Genomic DNA, 22,220 nt, shown 5'->3' on the forward strand with positions numbered 1-22,220 from the left:
CTGATATGGCATTGGTGTGAGATGTCCAAGCAAGAGTAGCTGGCAGACTTCCAACCTCTTTTCTGACCTGAAGTATATATCAAATTAAATTCTTATAGCGGTGCCAACCTCAAATGCCAACCAAAACAATTGAAGTAAACGGATGACTGTAGCTGATATTTTGTACTGCCCCTGTCAGTTCCATCATACCTGTCCTTTTGGAGATGGGCAAAGTTGACCTCTAGTAATATCTTGAAAAATATTCAGTTTGGATAGCTAAAAATCATGTGTAAGTTTGTCTCAAAAGCATCTTCACAACTTGTACAAGTGAAATTACTTTTTTGACAGGCAAAAAAGTTACCAGTGACAGTGATTTTCTTCAGAATAAGTTAGTGGGGCAATTATTTGGAGATGACATCTGTCAGACACGATCGGGCATTCGGGCTTAGGCTTGGGCGATTGCAGCGGGCTCACTGAGAGTGATCGACTGGTGCCACCGGGCCAGGGTCGGACCCCAACTCGCTCCCCGCAGCCGGGCCGGCCGTGATGCTTCCGCTGCGGCGCTTGTCGGCGGCCTGCCGCCGGCGTGGGCTCGCCCAGTTCGCCACCGGAATCCCCCGGGAGGCGGCGGACGCGGTCGTGGTGGGCGCCGGCGCGGTCGGCCTCGCGGTGGCGCGCGCGCTGGCCATGGCGGGGCGCGACGTGGTGATGGTCGAGGCGGCCTCCAGCTTCGGCACCGGCACCAGCTCCCGCAACAGCGAGGTCATCCACGCCGGCATCTACTACCCTCCCCGCAGCCTCAAGGTGCGCCCCGTTCCCGCCGAGCCGTATAATCCACGAGTTCGTGCAGAGGGATTCTATTAGCTTTCTGTGATATTTCAGTTCAGTTTAGTTCAGTCAGTTCTCACCAGTCACCACATTGGACAGTTGACATTAGCATTTTAGCATTTCAGTCTCTTAGGTGTGTGTGTCCTTAAGAGTTTGAGATTGGTATACAGATATTATTATACTGAAAATAAAACAGATATAATTCATCGGGCAAATAGCAATCTTCTTCCCTGCTTTGTGTTATTTCCAGTTTTGCACATTGCAGTAGCGATATTCTTGTTGATACTTTTGAGGTATATACTGTCTCTAATGCTGAGTGCACTTGTAGAATCACAGTTCATTACTTCATTTTCCCCTTCTGTCCATCTATGGCATTTCTTAATATAATGATCCTTTCTTCTGTCCTATTCTATTTGACGAATTACCAAAGTGCTTTCTTGCCATGCTGAAATTAATTACAGGTTTTTTTCCTACGAAATGTTTTTTGTAGGCTAATCTTTGTGTAAGAGGAAGGGAAATGCTCTACAAGTACTGCACAGAACGAGCAATCCCCCATAAACGGCTCGGCAAACTTATCGTTGCTACTGGTGTTGCAGAGACTGCAAAGCTGGACATGCTCCTCAAGAGTGCTAAAGACAATGGGGTGGATGATCTTCAGATGATGGAAGGTTCTCAGGCCATGGAGATGGAACCTGAACTTCGTTGTTTGAAAGCTTTGCTATCACCTAGTACTGGGATTGTTGACTCACATTCATTCATGCTCTCCCTTTTGGTACTTGGCTAATCTGTTCTTGATACTTACCATTTTTGTCTTTGCATTGTTTATTTTGCCTGCTACAATCCTCTAAATGATTTAATTATTTGGAAGGTCCCTTTTCACACTCTCCAAGAGTGAAAAAACTGCATAGATAACTGAAATAGCGCTACGTAGAGGGCCTCTGCACTATCGAAGCAATTTTAACTAGTTAAGATATGTTGATGTTCCTTTCTTCCGTTTTCCTTCTCAAATGAGCTCGCAGCAATGTTTGGAAGGTTCAGGCCCGATAATCCAAAAATATTTCCCATGCGTCTTTCCTGTACACAGTTATATCATGTTCATTTTATGTTAGTCCACTTCATCGTGTTGCATCATGCAAAACTCCAAATCTTCTCATACTGTCATGTGATTTCCTTTTCTTGTGATGCAGGCTGATGCTGAAAATCTAGGCGCAACCATATCATATAACACAGCAGTCATCAGTGGACGTGTTGGAGATGAAGGGATCGAGCTTCATATTTCTGAAAGCAAAGAGCTGGAGAACCATTCTATTGGCTCTCCTGTACTCCCACAGATTGTTTTGCTTCCAAAACTTCTGATAAATGCAGCAGGTTTGAGTGCAATTCCACTTGCCAAAAGACTTGATGGCCTTGCCCAAGCATTTGTGCCCCCGGCTTACTATGCCCGTGGATGTTACTTCACCCTCTCACAAACCAAGAGTCCTTTCAGCCACTTAATATACCCTCTACCAGAGGATGGTGGCATAGGGGTCCATGTCACACTAGACTTAAATGGCCTTGTTAAATTTGGACCAGATGTTGAATGGTTAGATGGTAAAATGGACGACATGTCATGTTTCCTGAATAGGTAAGCCATTGCAAATACTTGCTTGTTCAGTTTAATTATATATGGTCTTTTTTACTTGTTATACACATCGCTGAAATCGATGGAGTTACAAATACCTAATATGGCATGCTAATGTTCTAGTGGTGTCCAATATTTAAAAATAAAGTTACTACAGTTGTTGCCTAAAATTTACTGATTTATATAAAAATAGTTTCGTCTTCTTGAAAAAGCTAAGATGTTGTATGACTTTTAGCATCTATGTAAATCAGGTTTGATTACTCGGTGAACCCCACCCGATGTTCTGGATTTTACTCTGTGATAAGGAAGTATTTTCCAAATCTCAAGGATTGTTCTTTGGAGCCTGGTTATTCTGGGATCCGGCCAAAGCTTTCTGGCCCGGGACAGCGCCCTTCGGATTTTGTTATTCAGGTTATTATCTGATTTAACATAGTTCTCATATATCAGCTTCAAAGTTTACTTTTCACTCTCAAGTATTAATCGACAAACCCGTGAAGCTGAACACTCCTGACTACTGCAGGGGGAGGATGTCCACAGTATTCCTGGGCTGGTTAACTTGTTTGGTATAGAATCCCCTGGTTTGACGTCAAGCTTGGCAATTGGAGAACACATAGTTTCAAGGTATAACAACACTTGATTCTCAAACAATCGCCAATCGATGAATTGCAGCTGGATGAATCCAGGACGGCTGGAGGCTCTCATGTGAATCAGCTTGTAAAGGCGTGACTCTCCAGCTTATAGTTGAATAAACAGAATATATCGATTGTAGGTTGATGTATAAAATGTGGATCCTCGCATAGTTTTTGTGGGAAGAGGATCCTCTGCATTACCAGCTTGTGTCTCTAAGCAGAATCATATGCATTAGATCGCCTGTCGGAACATTTGATGAAGATTGGATGGCCAGGATTGAATGGAAAACACGATGGTAGCGTACATTTTCTTGCAGCAAAAATACGATGCAACTCTGTCATTTTTTTTTCCAAAACGGAGGCAAAAGATTTGCCTCATCTATTCAATAAGAGGGAGCAGAGTTTAGAGTTTTACAAGAGCACCCACATACACGGCATGGCGATTACTCATGCAAAAATATAGGCCCTAGTCTTTTAGCACCTGCGGTTATCCAAAGCTTTGCCTCCAAGATGATGTTAAGAAGGATAGGCGGCGACGCGCACTTGTGACGGATCACCCTGGCATTTCGCTCATTCCAGATGGTCCAAGAAATAAGCATGGTGAGGGAGGTCATAGCGCTCCGGTTGGGGACGTGGTTGCCGGTTCTCTTGTCCCACCATTCGTGGACGGAATCGTCAAGATGAAGATGTCGAAAGAACAGCAGCAAAAAGCAAGAAATTTGGCAGGGCACCCCAAGCGTTGCAGAAGATCCAGGACGTAATCCCGCTTGACCAAATCAAACGCCTTCTTGATGTCAAGCTTGAAAAGTAGGGCGGGTATTTTGCACTTGTGTAACCTCCGCGCAAAGTTTTGAACGTACATGAAGTTGTCATGGATGCTACGCCTCTTAATGAATGCACTTTGAGCGTCGGAGACTAGGCCGTCCATGTGGGGGACTAGTCGAAGCGAGAGGACCTTAGCGATGATTTTGACGATGGCGTGGATGAGGCTAATAGGCCTGTAGTCGAGGATGCCTTCCGCACCTTCCTTTTTAGGCAAGAGGACAACATTTGCGGAGTTAAGCCATTGAAGGTTATAGGTGTGGAGGGAGTCAAAGCGTTGGATGACCCTCATGACCGCATGCTTGATAACACCCCAACACTTTATTACCTGGCATCTCCTTGATGGCTTCCCAAATCACGTCCTCGGTGATAGGAGCATCAAGGCCATGCACAGCATGGGACTCAATGCCTGGCTCTTCCTAGTTAAAGTCCTCGTTGCTCGTGCACCCCCTTCCTAACACCTCCCCCCCTTCCTAACACCTCATAAAAGTGGTCATGTATGATCTTCTCTTTTTCATTGTGCTCGATTACCAAACCAAGCTCGTGCTTGATCTGATGAATGTGGTTTTTTCTCCTGCAGGCGTTAATGCACCGGTGGAAGAATTTGGTGTTTGCATCACCGCCTCTTAAATTTGCAATCCTAGTGCACCGGCTCTTCCTAGCCCTCACGAGCACCGCCAAACTCCGCCAATTTGGCTCTACCTTCTAATCGTGGAATGCAAGTTAACCATCAGCCAGGAATGAAATTCTATCACAAATAACTTGATACACAACACAGGCATAATTTCAACTATATCCATCAAAATTGTTCCTACATGGTGACTCTGATCACTTAACATTTCGAGAAATTATGGTAATACACTAATAGCAGTACATGGTCTCCGGCATAGGATCCACAAATATCACCAGGCAAAGGTTATAAAGGTATCTGGAAGTAATGGATGGGGTTGTGGAAGGGCAAGGGCAATGTCACAGGGAAGTAAAACTCTTCAAGCGCCAGCTTGTCTGTTCCCAATTGTCCAGGTTTCGCCATTCCTATCATCTGAAGTTTAGCGAGCGACGGTGAGTAAATTGACAGGTCAGCAAGAACACAAAACATTTTTTTAAACAAGATAATAAAAACTAAAAGCATCTCACCGCTTCCTTTGCGCACGCCACTTGTAAACAGTCTGTGATGCTGAATTTACAATCTCTTCTTCACGGAGCTTCCTTTTGCGTCCAGGTTTCTGCCCCAGTATTAAACAAGTTCAGTAACTTCGAACTTGACAACAAAAACAGTACTACTTTACTACCGACATGACCATCAAAATTTCATAAGCCAGTTTGTTTTAAGATTTTGACTTTAGGCTGCTTGAGATATCGGTTGATGGCAAAACCTGAACTGGTTCACACTGAGTTGTATTTTTTACATTCAATAAACATAAAATTTTATGGTTCAGTCATAGAAAGCGCACCTTCAGTTCTTTTTGCAAGGCCATGTCCGCATACAATTTCTCAAGATTCTTAACCCTTTCTTTCCTGCTTTCTAACTCCTTGTAGGATGAAGCTGTTTTCCTATAAAGAATTTGACGGGATATAAGTTTATCAGGCAGCACCTGATGCACTAACATGCACAAGAATCAAGATAATGCTTTGAGCTAGAGAAAAAAAATTCCCATCCCACATCCAAGCCATTACCACTGAGTAATTTGCTGAATGCATTTACATTCACACCCACATCAACCATGAATAGCATGAAATAAATCACCAAAACACCCTAACTCTCAAGTCTCAATAATGAAGAGCAGGTATTTCTAACGAGTAAAGATCAAAGACAACAGATGTGACATTCATTCACTAATGAACCGATAATGAAAGCTATCCTTCGCAAGTATAACATTAATCACAGTGGCCACATATACAACACAAAATCATATTCCCAAAAGAACAGTATACTACCTCTTTATACGAGAAGGGATGTTGCCAAATTGAGGTGTGCTGCTGCTTTGACCTATCCTAGATCGTATTTCTTTGGCTTCTTCTCTGAAATAAAACAGCTAATCATCTCAATATTTACAAAATCTTAGGTAGCTAGCCAGCGATTCATAAATGAATCTTCAAAAATCAAATCCAAAACTGAAAAAGGGTAAGCAAGAATGCCACATTTATACCTGTCTTCCGCAAAGTAAATGTGCTTGTTTGAACGCTTGTCATCCACTGCGTGAAGGGTTGAGCTCAATCGTTCAACTTTCTACAGTCAAAGGGGTGACATTCAAATTGGAACGGAAATATAGGATCTAGCCACAAAAAACAAAGTACTCATTTGTTTTGAATATTTCGAAGTCACCACAAACCTTTCTTTCACTTTGAACGGCCTGAAAGATGTATCCCATGTCTTTATGCTTCAACAGCATACGTTCCTCTTCGGTGTACTTATTATTTGCTTCAGGCCTAATAAAAGGTACACGATAATCCAAATTAACACGTAGAATATACCAAGGTTCGAACTGCCAGAGCAACTACTCTACAACGTACTTGGGCCTATGGATTCCATCCACGGTTTTACTGTTAATCATCTTGAAATAGAACTCATCTGGGTTCTTGAATGATGCCTTCTCCTTCAGATTCTGTATTTACCAATAACAACAAGAACCATGGGTCAAGATAGCTATAATAAACATCCCAGGAACGTACTACTCCCTCCGTCCCATAATATAAGAGCGTTTTTGACACTACACTAGTGTAAAAAACGCTCTTATATTATGGGACAGAGGTAGTACCAAATAAACAGAGGAAAATGTCCCTCTGAACTCTCCTCGGTCCTAAGGGTGTGTTTGGGTTGAGCTCAATTCGATTTCCGGCCAATGTTGGCAAAACAAAAAAGAACGAAAAGTCTAACGCCCACACGTGTGGGCGTTTGCATCTCGCCCACACGCGTGGATCCGCGTCCGTTTGTTAGCGCACGAATCTTGGCATGTTTCTAGTGCCACGTAGAACTGGGCTGGTGTGTGGGCATTCACCCGGTCACCCACACGGCCGTTTCACCACATGGGAGGGGCTGGTGTGTGGGCGTTCAGCAGTTCGCCCACAAGCCACTTTCCACTCACGCACAAGGGCTGGTGTGTGGGCATTTGCCATCTCGCCCACACGCCCGTCTCATCTCCCACACCCAAGTTGCCACTTGCCATGTGTTTTGCAATGTACATGGCAACTGCCCTAGTGTGCTTTATAAGCAGGTGGCAACTCTCTTTTTTTTACCCGAACATGTCAGTTGCCATGTATTTTTGCAGGGTACACGGCAACTGCCCTAGTGTGCTTGTAAGCAGATGGCAACTCTCTCTTTTTTACCCGAACATGTTGTTTTGCCATGTCTTTTTGTAGCACTACACGGCAACTGCCTAGTGTTAGTAGGTGGCAACTCCTAAGGTTTTCAAATCATGGCAACTGTAGTAAACCAGACCATACATGGCAACTGCCTAGTGGTAAACCAGACCATACATGGCAACAGCCGTAGTTGCCCAAAATTGGCATCTGGAACTTTTGACATTAGATGGCAACTGCAGTTGAGCAACCATGGCAACTGTAGTTGTCCGACATGGCAACCGTAGTTCAGCGACATGGCAACTGCAGTTAAATGAACATGACGAGGGTCTGCACCATGGCAACTGCGGGCGCACGGTGACTGTCACGCGGGGCGTGCGGGACAACGAGGTACGAGGCCTGATGTACGGGGCGTGTGGGCGTTATCTATTTCGCCCACCCGCACGCGTGTGAGAGGGACCGGAAGGGAAAAAAAGAGATGTGTGGGCATTACTTGTTTTGCCCACACGTAGATGTGTGGGCTGTTCCTCTTATACACCACACAAAATGTGTGGGCAGACTTCCTAACGCCCACACGTGGGGCACTTATCGGCGTCCAAAAAGAAAGATACACAAGAGTCCGAGCTTGGGAAGGAACAGAAGCAATACCCTGATGAAATCCTCCTTGCGCTGGTAGGCCCTGGCGCGGAGGATATGGTCCTTGTGCTTCTCCAGAAGCCCGTACTTCTTCCGCGACTCCCTGCAACACCAGTCCGAATTCCAGAATCAGTCCGAAAATCGACGCAGACGCGAGAGGAAGGTCCAACACGGGGCCGCCCCCAGAAGAGCCGCAGGACTCCGGCGGCGGCGGCGGCGCCGTGGGAGGCAAGCCCGTGAGGCTCGAGGGGAAGCGGGGGGCGTCGCGCAAGGGAGGGAGGAGGAGGGACTTACGGCTGGGCGCGCTCCTTGTGAGCCCGCCGCGGAATCGAGTTCCGCAGGGACGACATCTTCGTCCTCGCTGCCCCTCTCCCGGAAGAACGAGCGGACCGGCGGATGAGCGGATTTGGGAGGGGCTACGCGGCGAGGAGAAGGGAGAGGGGAGGCCGGAAAGAGAAGAGAAGAGAAGGGGGCGGCCAAGCTAGGGTTCAGGGTTTGGGTTTTCCTCGGGCGTGCGCGATGCAAAATATCGCGGTCGAAGCCTGGTCCGCGAGCCCGGTGCAAGCCGGCCCGTTCGTATTGGGCTGTAGTGATATTATGTTTTTTCTTTTTTGCGGGGAGGCTGAACAATTGTTTTTCTTTTTTGAAACTGGCTGAACAGTTGCTGGTGTGAACAATCGCATTTGCGAAGCATGGCATCAGCAATTTAAAATCCCTAAAAAAAGCAATTTTTTATAAAATTGTGTTTAGACTAAAAAAGAAGAAGCAATTTTTCATCTATTTCTAGAAAAAAAGCAATTTTTCATCTTGCCCAGAAGAACCAGCGCTTCTGTGAACGAGATAAAATAAAGCTGAGTTGTGATCAAGTGTCAAACTGTAGAGACTGCCACATTGTGGAAATCCAATCCGGCTCTTGGTAGCATATGCCCCTGCCCACCAAAAATGTTTGTTGCAAATGTAAAAAAATAGAAAAAAAGATGTGTTTTTTTGTCACACCAAAATGCTACCTGCAAATTTTTGGGAGGAAAGTATTTTGATCTGCGCAAAAAAAAAACAAGTCAAACCACAAATGTTATACTTTTTTTTCACTGACGAAGCACTGTCACCATGTTTTGCATGAAAATTATTAAGCACACTTGTTACACTAACAAGAGCATCTAAAAAAATTCATTTACTATTTATTTTGAATTTACTGTTCATTAGGGAGCATATGCACCCCAGAGCAAAAACGGCCCTCCCGCCACATTGCCTCTTATATGATGTCCATGGGTGAGTGGACACGAATAAAATCAGAGCTTGAATAAGGATAGCTAGCAGCAAACAAGTTCCACAGGATAAACTTATGCACCCAACAAGTGACTTCGATTGTACTATGTTAAAAAAAAGAGATAAACTTGTGCACCCGTATGACAAATGACATTGCACGTTAGCAGTACAAGTTGCACTCACATTTTCGGCTACAACACTACAAAGCATGTTTCTCATGGATAACTATATCTTCCTCCTGCTGCTGCTGCAGCTGTTTGTCCTCTGCTCAAATTGGAATTTACAGCCAACTCTCAAAACTGTAACTTCGAAAAACTACGGCGTTCAATTTTAATCATCTCTAATACAGCTGCCTATTTAGTACGCAAGACAAGAGGTTACAAGAGCTGTGGGGGGTCCAGAAGTGGCTGGACGGGCAGTGCTTGCTTTAATCCACGGTCCAGCTTTGGGCTCAGGCTTCGGAACTGCGCGATCTGGTCCGCGCTAGGATTTCGATTACCCTGCATTTTTCCTTCAAGCGCTGGCAATCTTGCCGGTCATCAGTTCAGCACAAACCGACACGGAGCATATCCTCCTCATACAGCTTTTGGCTGGACCTGTTCGAAGTCGAACACCTCGAACATCAAGCGCCGCACATCAGGTTTGCCGTACACGCAGTACGAGAGCCCATGTATCGCTTGCTGGACGGCGGTCGTGGAAGGATTTCTCAGCCGGCGGTTGTGTTCGAATCTGTCCTGTACAGTCTCCCCGTATATAATGTAGTGGTGAAGGTGCTTGTCCCGCAGGTACCGCCCGCAATACTTGTTCATCAACAGCCTCCTATGCTTCTCTGACAACCACCTGCCAGGTGCGTCGAGATGCTTCATGATCAGCCTCTCTGCCAATACTAGATCCTGATCATAAGGGAGTTCAGACCTTCAGTATGACTATTGATCAAATGGAGAGCGGTCAGATGCTGAAAAAGATCACAAGATAGGCAACAAACCTGAATCTTCTGACCAACATATTCCAGACGCTCAAAACAAAATCTTGGATGCTCAAACTTGTACTTTGAGGGATGCATGAAGCACAGCTGCAGTAAAAAACCAATACAGATCATGTTGATTTATGTGCAGACAATAGTGAAATATATCAACAGTTTGAGTTGCTGGACAACTAGGAAGCAGATTTGAAAAGACAAGCAAATAATGCACCACAAAACATGTTTTGCATGCAGAGAAATAAGTAAACATTAGAAAGGAAGACCATAAGGAGAGAAAAGACTAGCGGTGTCAAAATACCTGGAGGCCAAGTCCAAGTTCTATATTCCTTGCTTCTGTAATTTCTGGAATTTTATCATTCGCCGGCAAGGGATATCCTAGGATGTTCATGACTTTGGGTCTATTATCAAAATCCCAAATGTTTCCTCTGAAACGATGCATGCCTGGTGGCACACATGCCCGGAAAAGCCTAGGATGAGCAAAAAGAGCATCCGCTGGTGGCTGCAGTACACGCAACAGTTAACTAGATAAGAAAGAAGCGACAGTGAATATTTGGGACAAACGGTAGGAAGGGTCAATACCCGGTAGGCAGCAACATCTTGCCATGCGAGCTGTCTCTTTTCAAACTCCACTGAAACATAATCAACGTCTTCTAGTTGACGCCGCAGTTTTGGCTGACAGCTCTCTTCTTCAGGGTCCATCCCGAACGCCTCAAAGAGAACACGATAGACTTCAGGCATTCCAAAGCACAGATATATAGCTCCAAATAATGCCCAGAACACAGCCCTGAAGCACAAACATAAAGTTTAATGAAGACTATCTCATATATGTATTCCAAATTGCCAGTTAACAGTACAAATAGCTCTAACAAACCAAACAATCAAGAGAAAACTCTCCAAATGAGTTAGTATTATCATGAATTTATGAAGTTAGGTTATGTGCTCCATATTCTTATGCAAAGAAAATTTCCACGGCAAGTTAGTTAGCACATAAAAAGGGACACGCAGCAGTACACAATAAAGGAGATTGAAGAATGCAATTCAGTACAAGTGTACAACATCTAACAGGATTATGTAAGGGCAACTTGACTATTAACAAGGCTGTAGAACATCTAACAACGGAGACAACTTCACAGAGAAAGCCGCAGAACATACATTGATACATATAACATTGGACTAAAAAGTGGCGAAAAGTAAGCTAACAGTATTTACTTTTACCATTAATGTTATACCAGCACATGCAAATTTACCAAATATGTTGAGTGTGTCAAGACAACGAATAGTTAAATGGAACCCTACCAAACTACTCCTAACACCAAATCACCCATACATTTCCCATAAAATGGAACTACCACAGAAGAGTAAGTACATAATGCAGATCAAGCTCATGCAAAAAAACATTGATTGTCTAACCCACAGGCTGACATTTAGGTATTAAACAGGTATCCAGCTATCGTAATTTCTGATGCTAACTAGCTGTACCATGTTAATTGCAAATGTGCCATGGACGATTCCACTCTTTCACTCGGAACACACTGGTGACTAATTGCTTGCGTTATCCTAATGCATGATCCCAGACTAGAATTTAATCTCCACAATTCTAGTCGCACATTTTCAGTTAATAATCAAAGACTTGCTTCGTGGGCACATTTAGGTGTTAAACTCGTAGGCAGCTAACTTCGGTAACGAATTTATAAGGTGCTAACTAGATGTATACTATGCCAATTGCAAATGTGCCATGGACGATTTCACTCTCACACTCTTAACAGAATGGTGACTGATTGCTCGCATTGTCCTAATGCATGATCCCAGACCAGAATTATACCTCTACTGCAATTCAAGTCCCACATTTTCAGTTAATAATCAAAGACTTACTTCGTGGGCACATTTAGGTGTTAAACTGGTAGGCAGCTATCTTCGTTACCGAATTTATAAGGTGCTAACTAGATGCATACTGTGCTAATTGCAAATGTGCCATGGACGATTTCACTCTTACACTCTGAACACAATGTTTACTGATTGCTCGCATTGTCCTAATGCATGATCCCAGACCAGAATTATACCTCTACTACAATTCAAATGGCACATTTCCAGTCAGTAATTGAAGACTTACTTGGTGGGCGGTTCCCTGTCCTTCCGTATCATCTTATCCAAATCGTCGTAAGGAAACACCAAATTATGCAGGCTCGCCGCCTTGATCCATTTGGGCAGCACCTTCTTCCCGATGAGCGCGAACACCCGCTCCCGCATCGGCCCAGGGGATTCCCTGGGGTACCTCTGCAGGAAGAACTCGCAGAAGGCGAGCTCCAGCACGAACTGGCCCAGGAACCACAGTCTGGAGTGGCCGTTCCGCACGTGGCGCGTCCGCGTGCGCTCGGAGGAGGGGTCCAGGTGCTGGAAGGCGAGGTAGAGGAGGACGTCGAAGTGGCGCGCGGGGCAGTCGTCGCCCTCGCCGAGCGTCTCGGAGGGGGCGAGCGGGTAGCCGAGCGCCTGCTTGGCCTCGAGGAGGTACTCGTCCATCCAGGTGCGGTCGGCGGCGGAGAGCGGCGAGGAGGGGAGGCAGGAGGAGAGGAGCGGCAGCGACTTGAGCGACAGCTGCGGGCTGTTGAGGAAGCGCTGGGTGAGGCGCTCGTCGTCGAGCGGCGGCTTGAGGATGAACCGCCGCGGCGGGTGCTTCTTCTTGGGCGAGACGGCCTTCTTCCGCTGCGCGAGCTCCCGGAGGAGCCGGCTCGGGCTGTTCGCCGGCTCGGACGGGGAGGCCTGCGGGGGCGGAGGGGTCTGGTCGGCGGCCACGGCGAGCACGCGGGCCCGGCGCCGCGTGGCGGGGAGGTGGAGGGGGAGGGGCGAGAAGGCGAGCGCCTGGAACGCCATGGCGGGCGGTGCCATGGAGCTGGCCGCTGGGTTTTGCGGGTTTGGGCTGGGGGCTGGAGGAAGGGACGAGGAAGGGGGAGGGAAGGAGGAAGAGGATAAGCGTAGAACGATAGGAAGGGGACCCATCGAGAGCCGTCCGTTTCGCGTTGGATGGCTCAGATCTCACGGATCCGGGCCGAATGGGTGGAAATATCTTCGGATATCTATCCGCCTTCGAAATGACATGGCAACCCACGTGAGGCAGTGACAGTTCGCCGGCTCCATCGGGAGAAAAAGTAGAGTCTCCGCCGCCGATCCCTCGCCGGCAGAGCTCGCCACCGGCCTGCGCGCCGCCCGTCCATGGCGAACCCGAGGAGGGCCATCGCGCTGCAAATCAACACCCAGACCCCGCCATTCCCCGCCGCCGCCGCCGCGCCCTCGTCCTCCCCGCTGCCCTCGTCGCTCCTCCACTTCCTGAAGCGGCCGGCGTCCTTCCCCTTCCTCCTCTCCCTCTTCGTCCTCCTCACCTGGATCTCCCTCCACTTCCACCAACCCACCCCCTCCGCCTCCCTTCAGCGCCCCACCGTCGTCCACGACCCTCAGGCCAACCTCGTCCGCTACCCCGCCGCCCTCCATCCCACCCCCATCGCCGCCGACGAGCGCGGATGGCTACTCGACCCCGTCGCCGCAGCCCGCGAGGCCGGCCTCCCAAGTGAGTTCCCCCCTTGCCTCGCGAATTCTACGTTTTCAGTTATGCTCTCTATTGTTAGCTCGCTGCAGAAGGTTGTTTCAATAAAAGAGTTGGAATGTGGCAGTGATGATGTAGAATAAATAACACTGTGTCATCAATTGCAGAAATCAAGCCTGCCTAGTTCATATTTGTAGTAGATACTCCAACTCTTGTTCAGTTTGAAGTTTATAGTGAGAAGAAGAACAAACTGATGTTCTGAACATGTCACTGGTGGAAGTGCGGCATGAACACGTTGTCGCGCGTGGCTGTAACACCTTGCGGAGCGGCACTTGGTTTGCACCTTACAAAATAATCTTGTTGCCTCAGTGGCAGTCTTAGTTGGAGATTGTTAAGCTGGGTTTGCTATATCAACCAGTATAGGCACCTGGGTTGAGCTGGGCATGTACCACGGCTGTTGACAGCATTGTTTGTGTGAGTTCGATACAAGGTGCCTCTGTGTTCACCCCTTGACATATGGCCCAACAAACTGTGATCACTGAGATGTTTTGGTGGTTGGGTCGTTCCACTTGCTTTCCATCTACATATATTAGACAGATAGATGGGTGGCTTTCTTTGACAAGCAACCAATGAACAAGACTTATATTCAGAATTGTCAGTTCCATCTATCTATTTATTTGTTTTCCTCAAATGCTCCTATTTATCATACTGATATGTATCCTTACGGCCGAAAGGAGAAAAAGGTTGCAAAAGAGAACATTTGCAACATGGGGGTAGCAACCGATTGATTTTTAGCTAACCAAGTTGGAGAATATTCTGCTACACAAATATTTCCCTTCTTTTGTACTTTATTTACCTTTGTTGGTTCTATCAATAGATGCCCCATCTTACTAGGAAACAAGAGGACTTTACATGCATCACTACTGTTTTCCCAGTACTTACTAGTTACTACTTACTACTGTGTTGGACTTGAGAGCTCTGTTGAGTGTATGGTTGGTAGCCAGAATGAATTTGCTCTATGGTCCGGTTGCTACTGTTTTGAACTTTAGGTTGTTCATCGCTGTGTTTCGTTGCAACTTCGTTTTGTTCAACTTGACTCTAAATTCGTGTTGACATGCTCAAATATAGTATTATTTAGATGTTGTAGTCCATGAGTGTCTCTACTCTCTGTTGATGGTGTTCTAAGGATTTGTGTAGACGTTGAAAATCTCTACCGGTCTTCTACATTTGAGGCAAAAATTAGGCACGGATTACTAGTCTACAACATATGGGACCTTGTCATTTTATAAAGCACGTCCAGTTCTCTTTCACCCAAATGAAATTTCAATCACCATTCACTTTGTACCTGCAGAATTCCAAGTTTTCTTTCTTTCTTGGGGTTATTCTGGAACAGTATTTACTTGAGAAGAAGTTGTAAATACAGAAACATCAATCCACACTTTTTTTTGTATGGATTTGTGGAATGATATATTTACTTGGATGTGATTGCCTGGAATTTTGTTCTACAGCTTAGGGAGGACTGATGTGAATAGAGCATAGGCTCTTTTTTCAGGTATCTTGACTGGAGATTAATTATATAATGTTCAATTTGTGGCAGATGGGGCGCTGGTCTGTCTTTCGCTACACGTAGGATTGATCCAGCCAGGCGGTTTGCGTGGCAACCATCGTCACCATACATGCAATGAAACATTTGTCATCTGGGGTGCAAAAACAAAATTCAGGGTAATGATATTTTCTTCTTCATTCACTCATCCAGTCCCTGATTATCACATGCTTCTATTGTTCATTGATTGTTTTCCCGTGATCAACAGTTAGAAAATCCTGATGTAAAAGATAAAGGATATGGAGAAGCCATAATTGCTGCTGACGAGGTTGCCATTGTTGCAAGCGCAAGATCAACTGCACACGCATTGATCAATATGGATGTGCGACCGACCTTCTTCTTGGGATGTCAAGATACACCTATAAATCCCAACAGTTCAAATACTGACTACAAGGTCTGGAAAGATCTCTGACATCCACATTGCTCCTATGGTCTAACGGTGAGCAATATTTCAAAGACTAATACAATATGATGTGGCGAAACTGAAAATAGCATTGAGCCTTCAGAATTCACCTAGGTGAAGATTTTAAGGTAGATGCTTGTGTATAGTTGAGGTGACACTTCCAGTTGGCTCTCCTAGTTCTTTCGTCTGTTTTTTTCTTTCCGTTTTTGTTGACAAGGGGTTATTCTTGTTACTGCTTGTTTTTTTTCTTTCTCTTGCATATAGTCACTAGTCATGTACTACTCCTTTGTTCAAGTTAGATACAAACTCTACCTTCTTTGCGTCAATATTCTCAGGACAATTTCTTTCTCTGTATGTGCAGCATACGTCTGCCGAGATGCTGAGCTGTTAACTGACAGATCACAGATGCCTCTTTATATTGACAAATTGCTGAGCTATGTGTCGTCGGGTACTAATTTGCAGAGGCCGTCTCATGCCTCCTTTTATTGCCGAATTGCAAAATCAGAAATGACCTCTTTGTGCAGATGAATTGCAAAATCATTCCCGATTCTTCACTATACTTTACTTAGTGAAACAGGGCCACGTAAACCAGGACACGTTGATGTGCTCTCAAGCTTGGTCTGTGATTTGGCTTACACCTCTCTGCCTCTCCTCTCTTCTCTACTGTTAGCTATCAACATCATCGATCGGCAAGTCGGGTTCGTTTTCCCACACGGTTCTTGCGTGCCACGGATTTGTGACGACATGTGGCGATATTCATTGCAGCAAGATGAGTGAGATATTTTAACCCATGGGATATACAACTTCATCCAAAAAGATACTGATACCATTTCTCATTTTGAATTTATGGATTTTTTTGTACTAGGATGGTTATTTGATTTTAGGCGTGGGGTGCTCCTCAATCCTTTAAGAAAAAAAAAATCGGTTTTGTATGTATGAGGCGAACCGCTAGAAAATCAATTGTGTGAAGAATGCAACACAAATTCTATACCTACAGAGAATACAAATACGATGGTGGTCCAGTAGGCTTGTAGTCTAGTGGAGGAATAGACAAGCAAGCCAATGAAACGGAGAGAAAAAGATCAAATACAGAGGCAGATATCTCGCGCTCCTGAATCCTCGCACCTGATAGGCCCGCTTCACATTCACACCATCCACACAAGCCCATAAAGAAAATATTCTCAGACAATACTCGCAAAAAAATATGTTCATTAATAATGAGAATATAATTATACTCTAAAATGAAATAGCAAAAAAAATGGAAAAAAAGAAAAGAGGGGAAGGGGAACCGGATGCCCAGAAACTGGAACCAGGAGGAAATCCCTAGTTCCCCACGCGATCCTCTTCCTCTATAAAGCCTGGCCCCCGCGACACAGATGCACCCAGTCGCGCACTGAGACCCCCACGCCATCATCGCCCATCAACGCGCAGCTCGCGTAACATTTGCAGGCCCTCGTCGCCCCTTGGAGGTTTCGGTTTGCCATGGCGGACCAGCTCAGCGAGGAGCAGATTGGCGAGTTCAAGGAGGCCTTCAGCCTCTTCGACAAGGACGGCGATGGTACCGATTTCCGCCCCCCTTCCCTTCCCCCATCTGCATTAGGTGATCTCGCGTGGACGCCATCTCGGTCGATCCGGCCCGGGATCGGGGGTCCCGCCCTGCCAGGCGTGCGTTTGATCTGCGCCATGCGATGCGCACCTAGATCTGATGGCGTGCCGGGGGCGATTTTGTTTTCGCGCAGCGATTTGGTTGTCTCGGCATGGTTTCTTATGGTAATCGAGGCGCCTGCGCGGCGGTGATTTCATCAATCTGTTCCGTGGTTCAGGTCATGTTCTCGTTAGAGGCGTGCAATTTGTCTGCAGGGAGGGGGGTTACGCATTGTGGTGTGCGTTTTGTGCTTGTATGTAGGCCTGTGGTGATTTGACACGGCTTAGCGTTTGGGTGGCCTGTGAAATGATCTCAGGAACAAGGATGGGGTAAATTTGCGCACCAATTTGCACGTAGTTGGGAACTGAAGTGCAGAATTTGACAATAAATAAGTTTTGGGATCAATGTTATTTGGGGGAAGGGCATCATCACATCCTGCTGGTTGTTGAACCAGTAATTACATCCTTTTTTATCTTCAGTGAACCATACTAATTCTGAAAGAACAGTATTCCAAGGGAGTGGCCTAGTGGTTGAGGACGGTGTTGTCACTTGGCTTGCTTACCATGCTTCCAATTTATTCGCATCAGATTCCTTAGATGTGTCTGCTTCTAGTTACTCCGTCTGAGACCAAGAAATATCTGCTCTAAGCCCCTGGCCATTCAGTTTAGCATCGACAACGTGGGTGTAATGTGGGCTGTTCTGTTAGTTACTTTCTATGGAATCTTATTGTGTCATAGTAAACATATGGAAAAGACTTGAGAATAAAGTGGCCATGGAGGAGTATTGTAAAAAAAAGAAATGGTCATGGAGGAGAATCTAGGCCTACTTGGAGATGGTCGTCCACACTGGTTTAGAATATAATAGAACGCTTGAAGAATGTTGGAATGTTCAATAATTCAGTTGAAGGCCTTGACGACGTGTCGTTTAATCAATCCCCGATCCTGAATATATTGTTTCAAACTGTCAGTTGTTTCATCAGAATTTTTTAGGTAGTTTGGATGTAAAATGTGATTAATTAGATCTGTGGGTACGTTCAACTGGTGTTTCTGCTGCCTGTAGTGGAGGATGTAGGATTTTTACTAGTGCACGTGCATTATATCTGCGTACTTGAATTCAATTATATATGTTGGGTGATGCCCTGTGTAAATTGTTAGATAGCTTCTTTTTTGCTGTTTGACTTGAAAATAAGCTGAATGAGTTTTCATACTGATGACTTAACATGGGTTCTAATAATCCGGTCATGGAGGAGAATCTAGGCCTGCTCAGAGTTAGCGGTCCACATTGGCTTAGAATATAATAGAACACTTGAAGAATGTTGGACCATTCAATAATTCAATTGAAGCACTTAACGTGTCGCTTAATCAATGCCCCAATCCTGGATATATTGTTTCAAACTGTCAATTGTTTGACCAGAATTCTTTAGGTAGTTTGGATGTAAAATGTGATTAATTAGATCTGTGGGTATGTTGAACTGGTGTTTCTGCTGCCTATAGTGGAGGATGTAGGATTTTTAATAGTTTAAGGGCATTATATCTGTGTACTTGAATTTGATCATACGTTGGGCGATGCCCTGTGTAAACTGTTAGATAGCTTCTTTTTTGCTATTTGACTTGAAAATAAACTGAATGAGTTTTCATGCTGACGACTTAACATGGGTTTTAATAGAATTTGTTGATTGACATACTGTACTGTGAAAGATGCAAGGACATAGAGACAACACAATCAACACCTGCATCCTAATTTATCTGCTGCCACCTGCCATATATTCCATTTGTGTTTGGAAGGTGTAGACTCAAAATCCGTTGAATGCTTTATGCATATTATTGAACCAAAGTATTGATAATTTTATGCTATTTATTATGTAAGGTAATGTTTATGTCCTCTTTATTTCTGCATGAGTTACTGTGCTTTATAACTCACTGTTTTGTCTAATCGGAGATTTTTTTATAACCAGAGTATGTTTGATCACTTAACCCAGCTTGGGTGTTCTGTGACCATTGAAAGTGCACTTTCTGGTGTTAGTTGGTTTTATGTTCCCTGAATAAAAATGGTTATCCTGATGAGATGGATTCTTCAACTTGTCTAGTCCAAATCTTTGCACCTTCTGCTGTATATTTGTGGCCACTACATTTTTAAGTTTTACTATACTTGACAGCACATTGCACATATTCTCTCTTATGTCTGTCTTATCATGAGGTGGCATGATTTCTCAGGTAGCATCACCACCAAGGAGCTTGGAACCGTGATGCGCTCCCTCGGCCAGAACCCTACCGAGGCGGAGCTGCAGGACATGATCAACGAGGTGGATGCGGACGGCAATGGCACCATCGACTTCCCAGAGTTCCTGAACCTGATGGCCCGCAAGATGAAGGACACCGACTCTGAGGAGGAGCTCAAGGAGGCGTTCCGCGTGTTTGACAAGGACCAGAACGGTTTCATCTCTGCAGCGGAGCTCCGCCAGGTGATGACCAACCTCGGGGAGAAGCTGTCGGAGGAGGAGGTGGAGGAGATGGTCCGCGAGGCCGATGTGGACGGCGATGGCCAGATCAACTACGACGAGTTCGTCAAGGTCATGATGGCCAAGTGAGGAACCACCCCCTCTGAAATAACCCTTTCTATTTCCGCCGAATAACGAACCGTCTGGCACCACTACTTCATAACAATTTTTACCTTATTATTACGTGCACGCTGCTGGTACTGACACTTGTTGGCTAGGTGTAGTCACTGAGGGGAGAAGAGGCCAGATGTTATTTTTTTTCTTCTCTTGGTCACGGACTTCTCCTGTACTCGCTGGATTTGGTGTTTTTCTTGGTTGGGTTGCTTCTTGCTTCATGCTTGTCGTTCGGTTTGTTGATGAAAGTTATACACTAATTTTGCGCCACACGTGCGTTCCATCTCGCTATCTGACTCTCGTTTTCGTTGGAGATTATATCACGCACGTGAAGTCGGATTTGGAATTTTCGAACTGCGTTATGTAGGTGCGGCCTAGGCTCGTACGTAACGTAACAATCACCTGTGGAGCCTCTTCCTCCGTGCTACGTCGTGGAGACTCTTCCTCGAGTCGTGCGTGCCAGAGAATTGCTGCGTAGGCCGTTGTCACGTCCGAATGTGATGCCTGGTCGGTTGTCTCCGCCAGGCAGCTCGATTTGATGTCCGGCAACGTGGCTGCGACTCCTGTGGAGCCGTGCCAAATGCGGAGGTGGCGGCTTCTCGAGACGGTCCCTAGGCTAGCTAGAAGATGAAGATGGATGAACGCGACGCCATTGTCTCTGTCGATGGTTGCAGTCGTGCGGAGATATATCATACGTCGACATGGCCAGTGGACATGGTTTCGTGCAGGAATAACTGGTCGGGAGGTGGCCATTGCTCGGAATATATGCCATCCAAACCCTTTTCGGCCGGCGGCTCGAAGATGCTGAACGCAGCTTTTATTCGTTGTTTATGTTGTGTTCGTATAAAGTGAAAGGGCGTGGCGGCGAAAAAGCTCAAGAGAGGGATTTATTCGTACAGATCTTATTCGTTTTCTCGGTTTGCATCTTACTTCCGGGCTTTTGCAGACCCCCTCAATGAACGGACACGAGCTCTTCTGTCAGATTCTTTGAAAAGAAAAGAAAATAGACGAAGGGGGAGGCGCGTTTTGGCTCCTGGGAGCATTCACTCCCGCATGAATAGTACCTCCTGGAAAAATTCTGATTTTTTTTGAATGTTCATGTTAGTGTCACAAGCATGGTTGCCAATTTTCATGCGGAACGGAGCAATAGTGTTTCATCGGTGAAAAAAAAACAAATTTGAGGTGGCATTTTTCCGTAACATTTGGTATTCAATTTCTTTTTTTTCACATGCTAAAATATTTAACCTTTTTGCCTGAAACTTTGCAAGTAGTATTTTGATGTGACTATGAATACATAAAGAATTTGTTAGGATTTTTCTAACATTTCAAAAATCATTTTTCACACGTGCTCCCGAGAGCGAAATTGGATTTCCGTGAAGGCTTATGCATATGTAAACCCTGTTTCTGTTTGTGCAGGAGAAGGGAGAAGAGGATAGAGGAGAGGAGAGCGCCGTCGGCCAAGAAGAGCGCGGCAGGGGCATCCGGTGCAAAGAGTGGCAGCAAATGCATAATCCTCTAGCTGAAACCATCGAACGTGAATAGTGTGTGTGGTGCGCTGGTCCCCGCCCGACGCATCTGAGCTGTTGTATGTATCAATGTATGTTCATGTGTATCCCGGTGTATGATGGCCATCGGCCTACGACTGTAACCATTCTCAAGGTAAACGAATAAAAGTGCTCTCTGTTTGCAGAAAAAGAAGAAAGTGTAGAGACAAGGCGCGGCGGAGCTTGAGAGTTGAGACGTTAACCATCACGGACAGGTCGATAGATTCCTCAATTATCAAAAAGAAAAAGAAAAACACGGACAGGTCGACGGATCCACCGTTAGATATGGCGAAGCGCACGGCCGTCGGGTCTCGGCGTTGTGACTGGAGACTGGGCCTGTCTGCTGGGCCTTTGACGCCTACGCTGCTGTAACCACTTGAGCTGGCCCGGAAGGCCTCGCCCCCTTCGCCCTCAGGCACGGCGGGGGTCGCCTCGCCCCCGTTGCCGCCCACTTCGACACCACACCAGAGCACCGCCCCACGGCCATCGATCTGACAACAGCTTTGCTCTGCTGCAGCGATGTGCTGCCCTAATCTCCCGTACAGCTCGGGTTCCGAGGCGGAGGCGGAGGGGAGGAGGCGCAGGCGCTGCAGCTCGCCGACAAATCGAGGAACTTCCCGTGGCGCGGACGGCGGGCGGGCGGGCGGCGAGAGTTAGGTATGTCATGTGATTGCATTTCCGACTTTTTCGTAGCTTAGGTGCCAACTCGCGTACCATGGACATGCTTGGATGATTTGGTAGAAGAAACAAGCACTGTAATTTGAATCCACAGCCTTGCAATAGAGATTGGGGAATAAAAGGCGGAATCCTTAGGCG

General features: G+C 45.9%; 5 protein-coding genes across 7 annotated transcripts in view; 3 read left to right on the forward strand and 2 right to left on the reverse strand.

Annotated features, from left to right (window-relative positions):
* The first annotated feature begins 155 nt into the window (after nt 1-155).
* Nucleotides 156-3,361, forward strand: LOC123079492 (L-2-hydroxyglutarate dehydrogenase, mitochondrial). The gene is made up of 5 exons (XM_044502267.1): nt 156-783; nt 1,298-1,579; nt 1,995-2,431; nt 2,680-2,839; nt 2,949-3,361. The coding sequence occupies exons 1-5, from the start codon at nt 526-528 to the stop codon at nt 3,063-3,065; spliced, it is 1,254 nt and encodes a 417-aa protein (XP_044358202.1). The 5' UTR covers nt 156-525; the 3' UTR covers nt 3,066-3,361.
* A 1,299-nt stretch (nt 3,362-4,660) lies between these two features.
* On the reverse strand, nt 4,661-8,326 carry LOC123079496 (probable U3 small nucleolar RNA-associated protein 11). 2 transcript variants are annotated; one of them, XM_044502270.1, is made up of 9 exons: nt 8,110-8,326; nt 7,828-7,918; nt 6,394-6,485; nt 6,213-6,309; nt 6,030-6,109; nt 5,818-5,901; nt 5,334-5,433; nt 5,017-5,105; nt 4,661-4,921 (listed from the first exon to the last, which is right to left on the reverse strand). In XM_044502270.1, exons 1-9 carry the CDS (start codon nt 8,163-8,165, stop codon nt 4,918-4,920), a joined length of 693 nt encoding a protein of 230 aa, XP_044358205.1. In that variant the 5' UTR covers nt 8,166-8,326; the 3' UTR covers nt 4,661-4,917. The 2 variants fall into 2 exon arrangements, with proteins under 2 accessions (XP_044358205.1, XP_044358206.1); XM_044502271.1 differs by lacking the exon at nt 4,661-4,921 and having other exon boundaries at nt 5,013-5,105.
* Nucleotides 8,327-9,220: 894 nt separating this feature from the next.
* Nucleotides 9,221-13,006, reverse strand: LOC123079495 (ribonuclease III domain-containing protein RNC1, chloroplastic). Its single transcript, XM_044502269.1, has 5 exons — nt 12,174-13,006; nt 10,643-10,847; nt 10,362-10,562; nt 10,067-10,153; nt 9,221-9,974 (listed from the first exon to the last, which is right to left on the reverse strand). Exons 1-5 carry the CDS (start codon nt 12,944-12,946, stop codon nt 9,657-9,659), a joined length of 1,584 nt encoding a protein of 527 aa, XP_044358204.1. The 5' UTR covers nt 12,947-13,006; the 3' UTR covers nt 9,221-9,656.
* Nucleotides 13,007-13,133: 127 nt separating this feature from the next.
* Nucleotides 13,134-22,220, forward strand: part of LOC123079498 (uncharacterized) — a 35,556-nt gene continuing 26,469 nt past the window's right edge. The window contains exons 1-5 of one of the 2 annotated variants that reach the window (XR_006438014.1): nt 13,134-13,622; nt 15,196-15,320; nt 15,410-15,640; nt 15,966-17,162; nt 21,277-22,061. Coding sequence is in view for 1 of the 2 variants with exons in the window: in XM_044502272.1 (XP_044358207.1) it covers nt 13,271-13,622; nt 15,196-15,320; nt 15,410-15,613 (681 nt within the window). In the remaining variant the exon portion in view is untranslated. Of the gene's footprint in view, nt 13,623-15,195; nt 15,321-15,409; nt 15,945-15,965; nt 17,163-21,276; nt 22,062-22,220 lie in introns of those variants that run through there. The other variant, XM_044502272.1, reaches the window with a different exon arrangement.
* The window catches only part of LOC123079499 (calmodulin-3), a 31,808-nt gene continuing 26,469 nt past the window's right edge, over nt 16,882-22,220 (forward strand). Inside the window, exons 1-3 of the mRNA XM_044502273.1 lie at nt 16,882-17,162; nt 19,463-19,832; nt 21,277-22,061. Of these exons, the coding sequence (XP_044358208.1) occupies nt 17,087-17,162; nt 19,463-19,832; nt 21,277-21,379 (549 nt within the window). The 5' untranslated portion in view covers nt 16,882-17,086 and the 3' untranslated portion in view covers nt 21,380-22,061. The remainder of the gene's footprint in view (nt 17,163-19,462; nt 19,833-21,276; nt 22,062-22,220) is intronic.

Source organism: Triticum aestivum, chromosome 3D (assembly GCF_018294505.1).
Source record: "Triticum aestivum cultivar Chinese Spring chromosome 3D, IWGSC CS RefSeq v2.1, whole genome shotgun sequence".
Lineage (NCBI taxonomy): Eukaryota > Viridiplantae > Streptophyta > Magnoliopsida > Poales > Poaceae > Triticum > Triticum aestivum.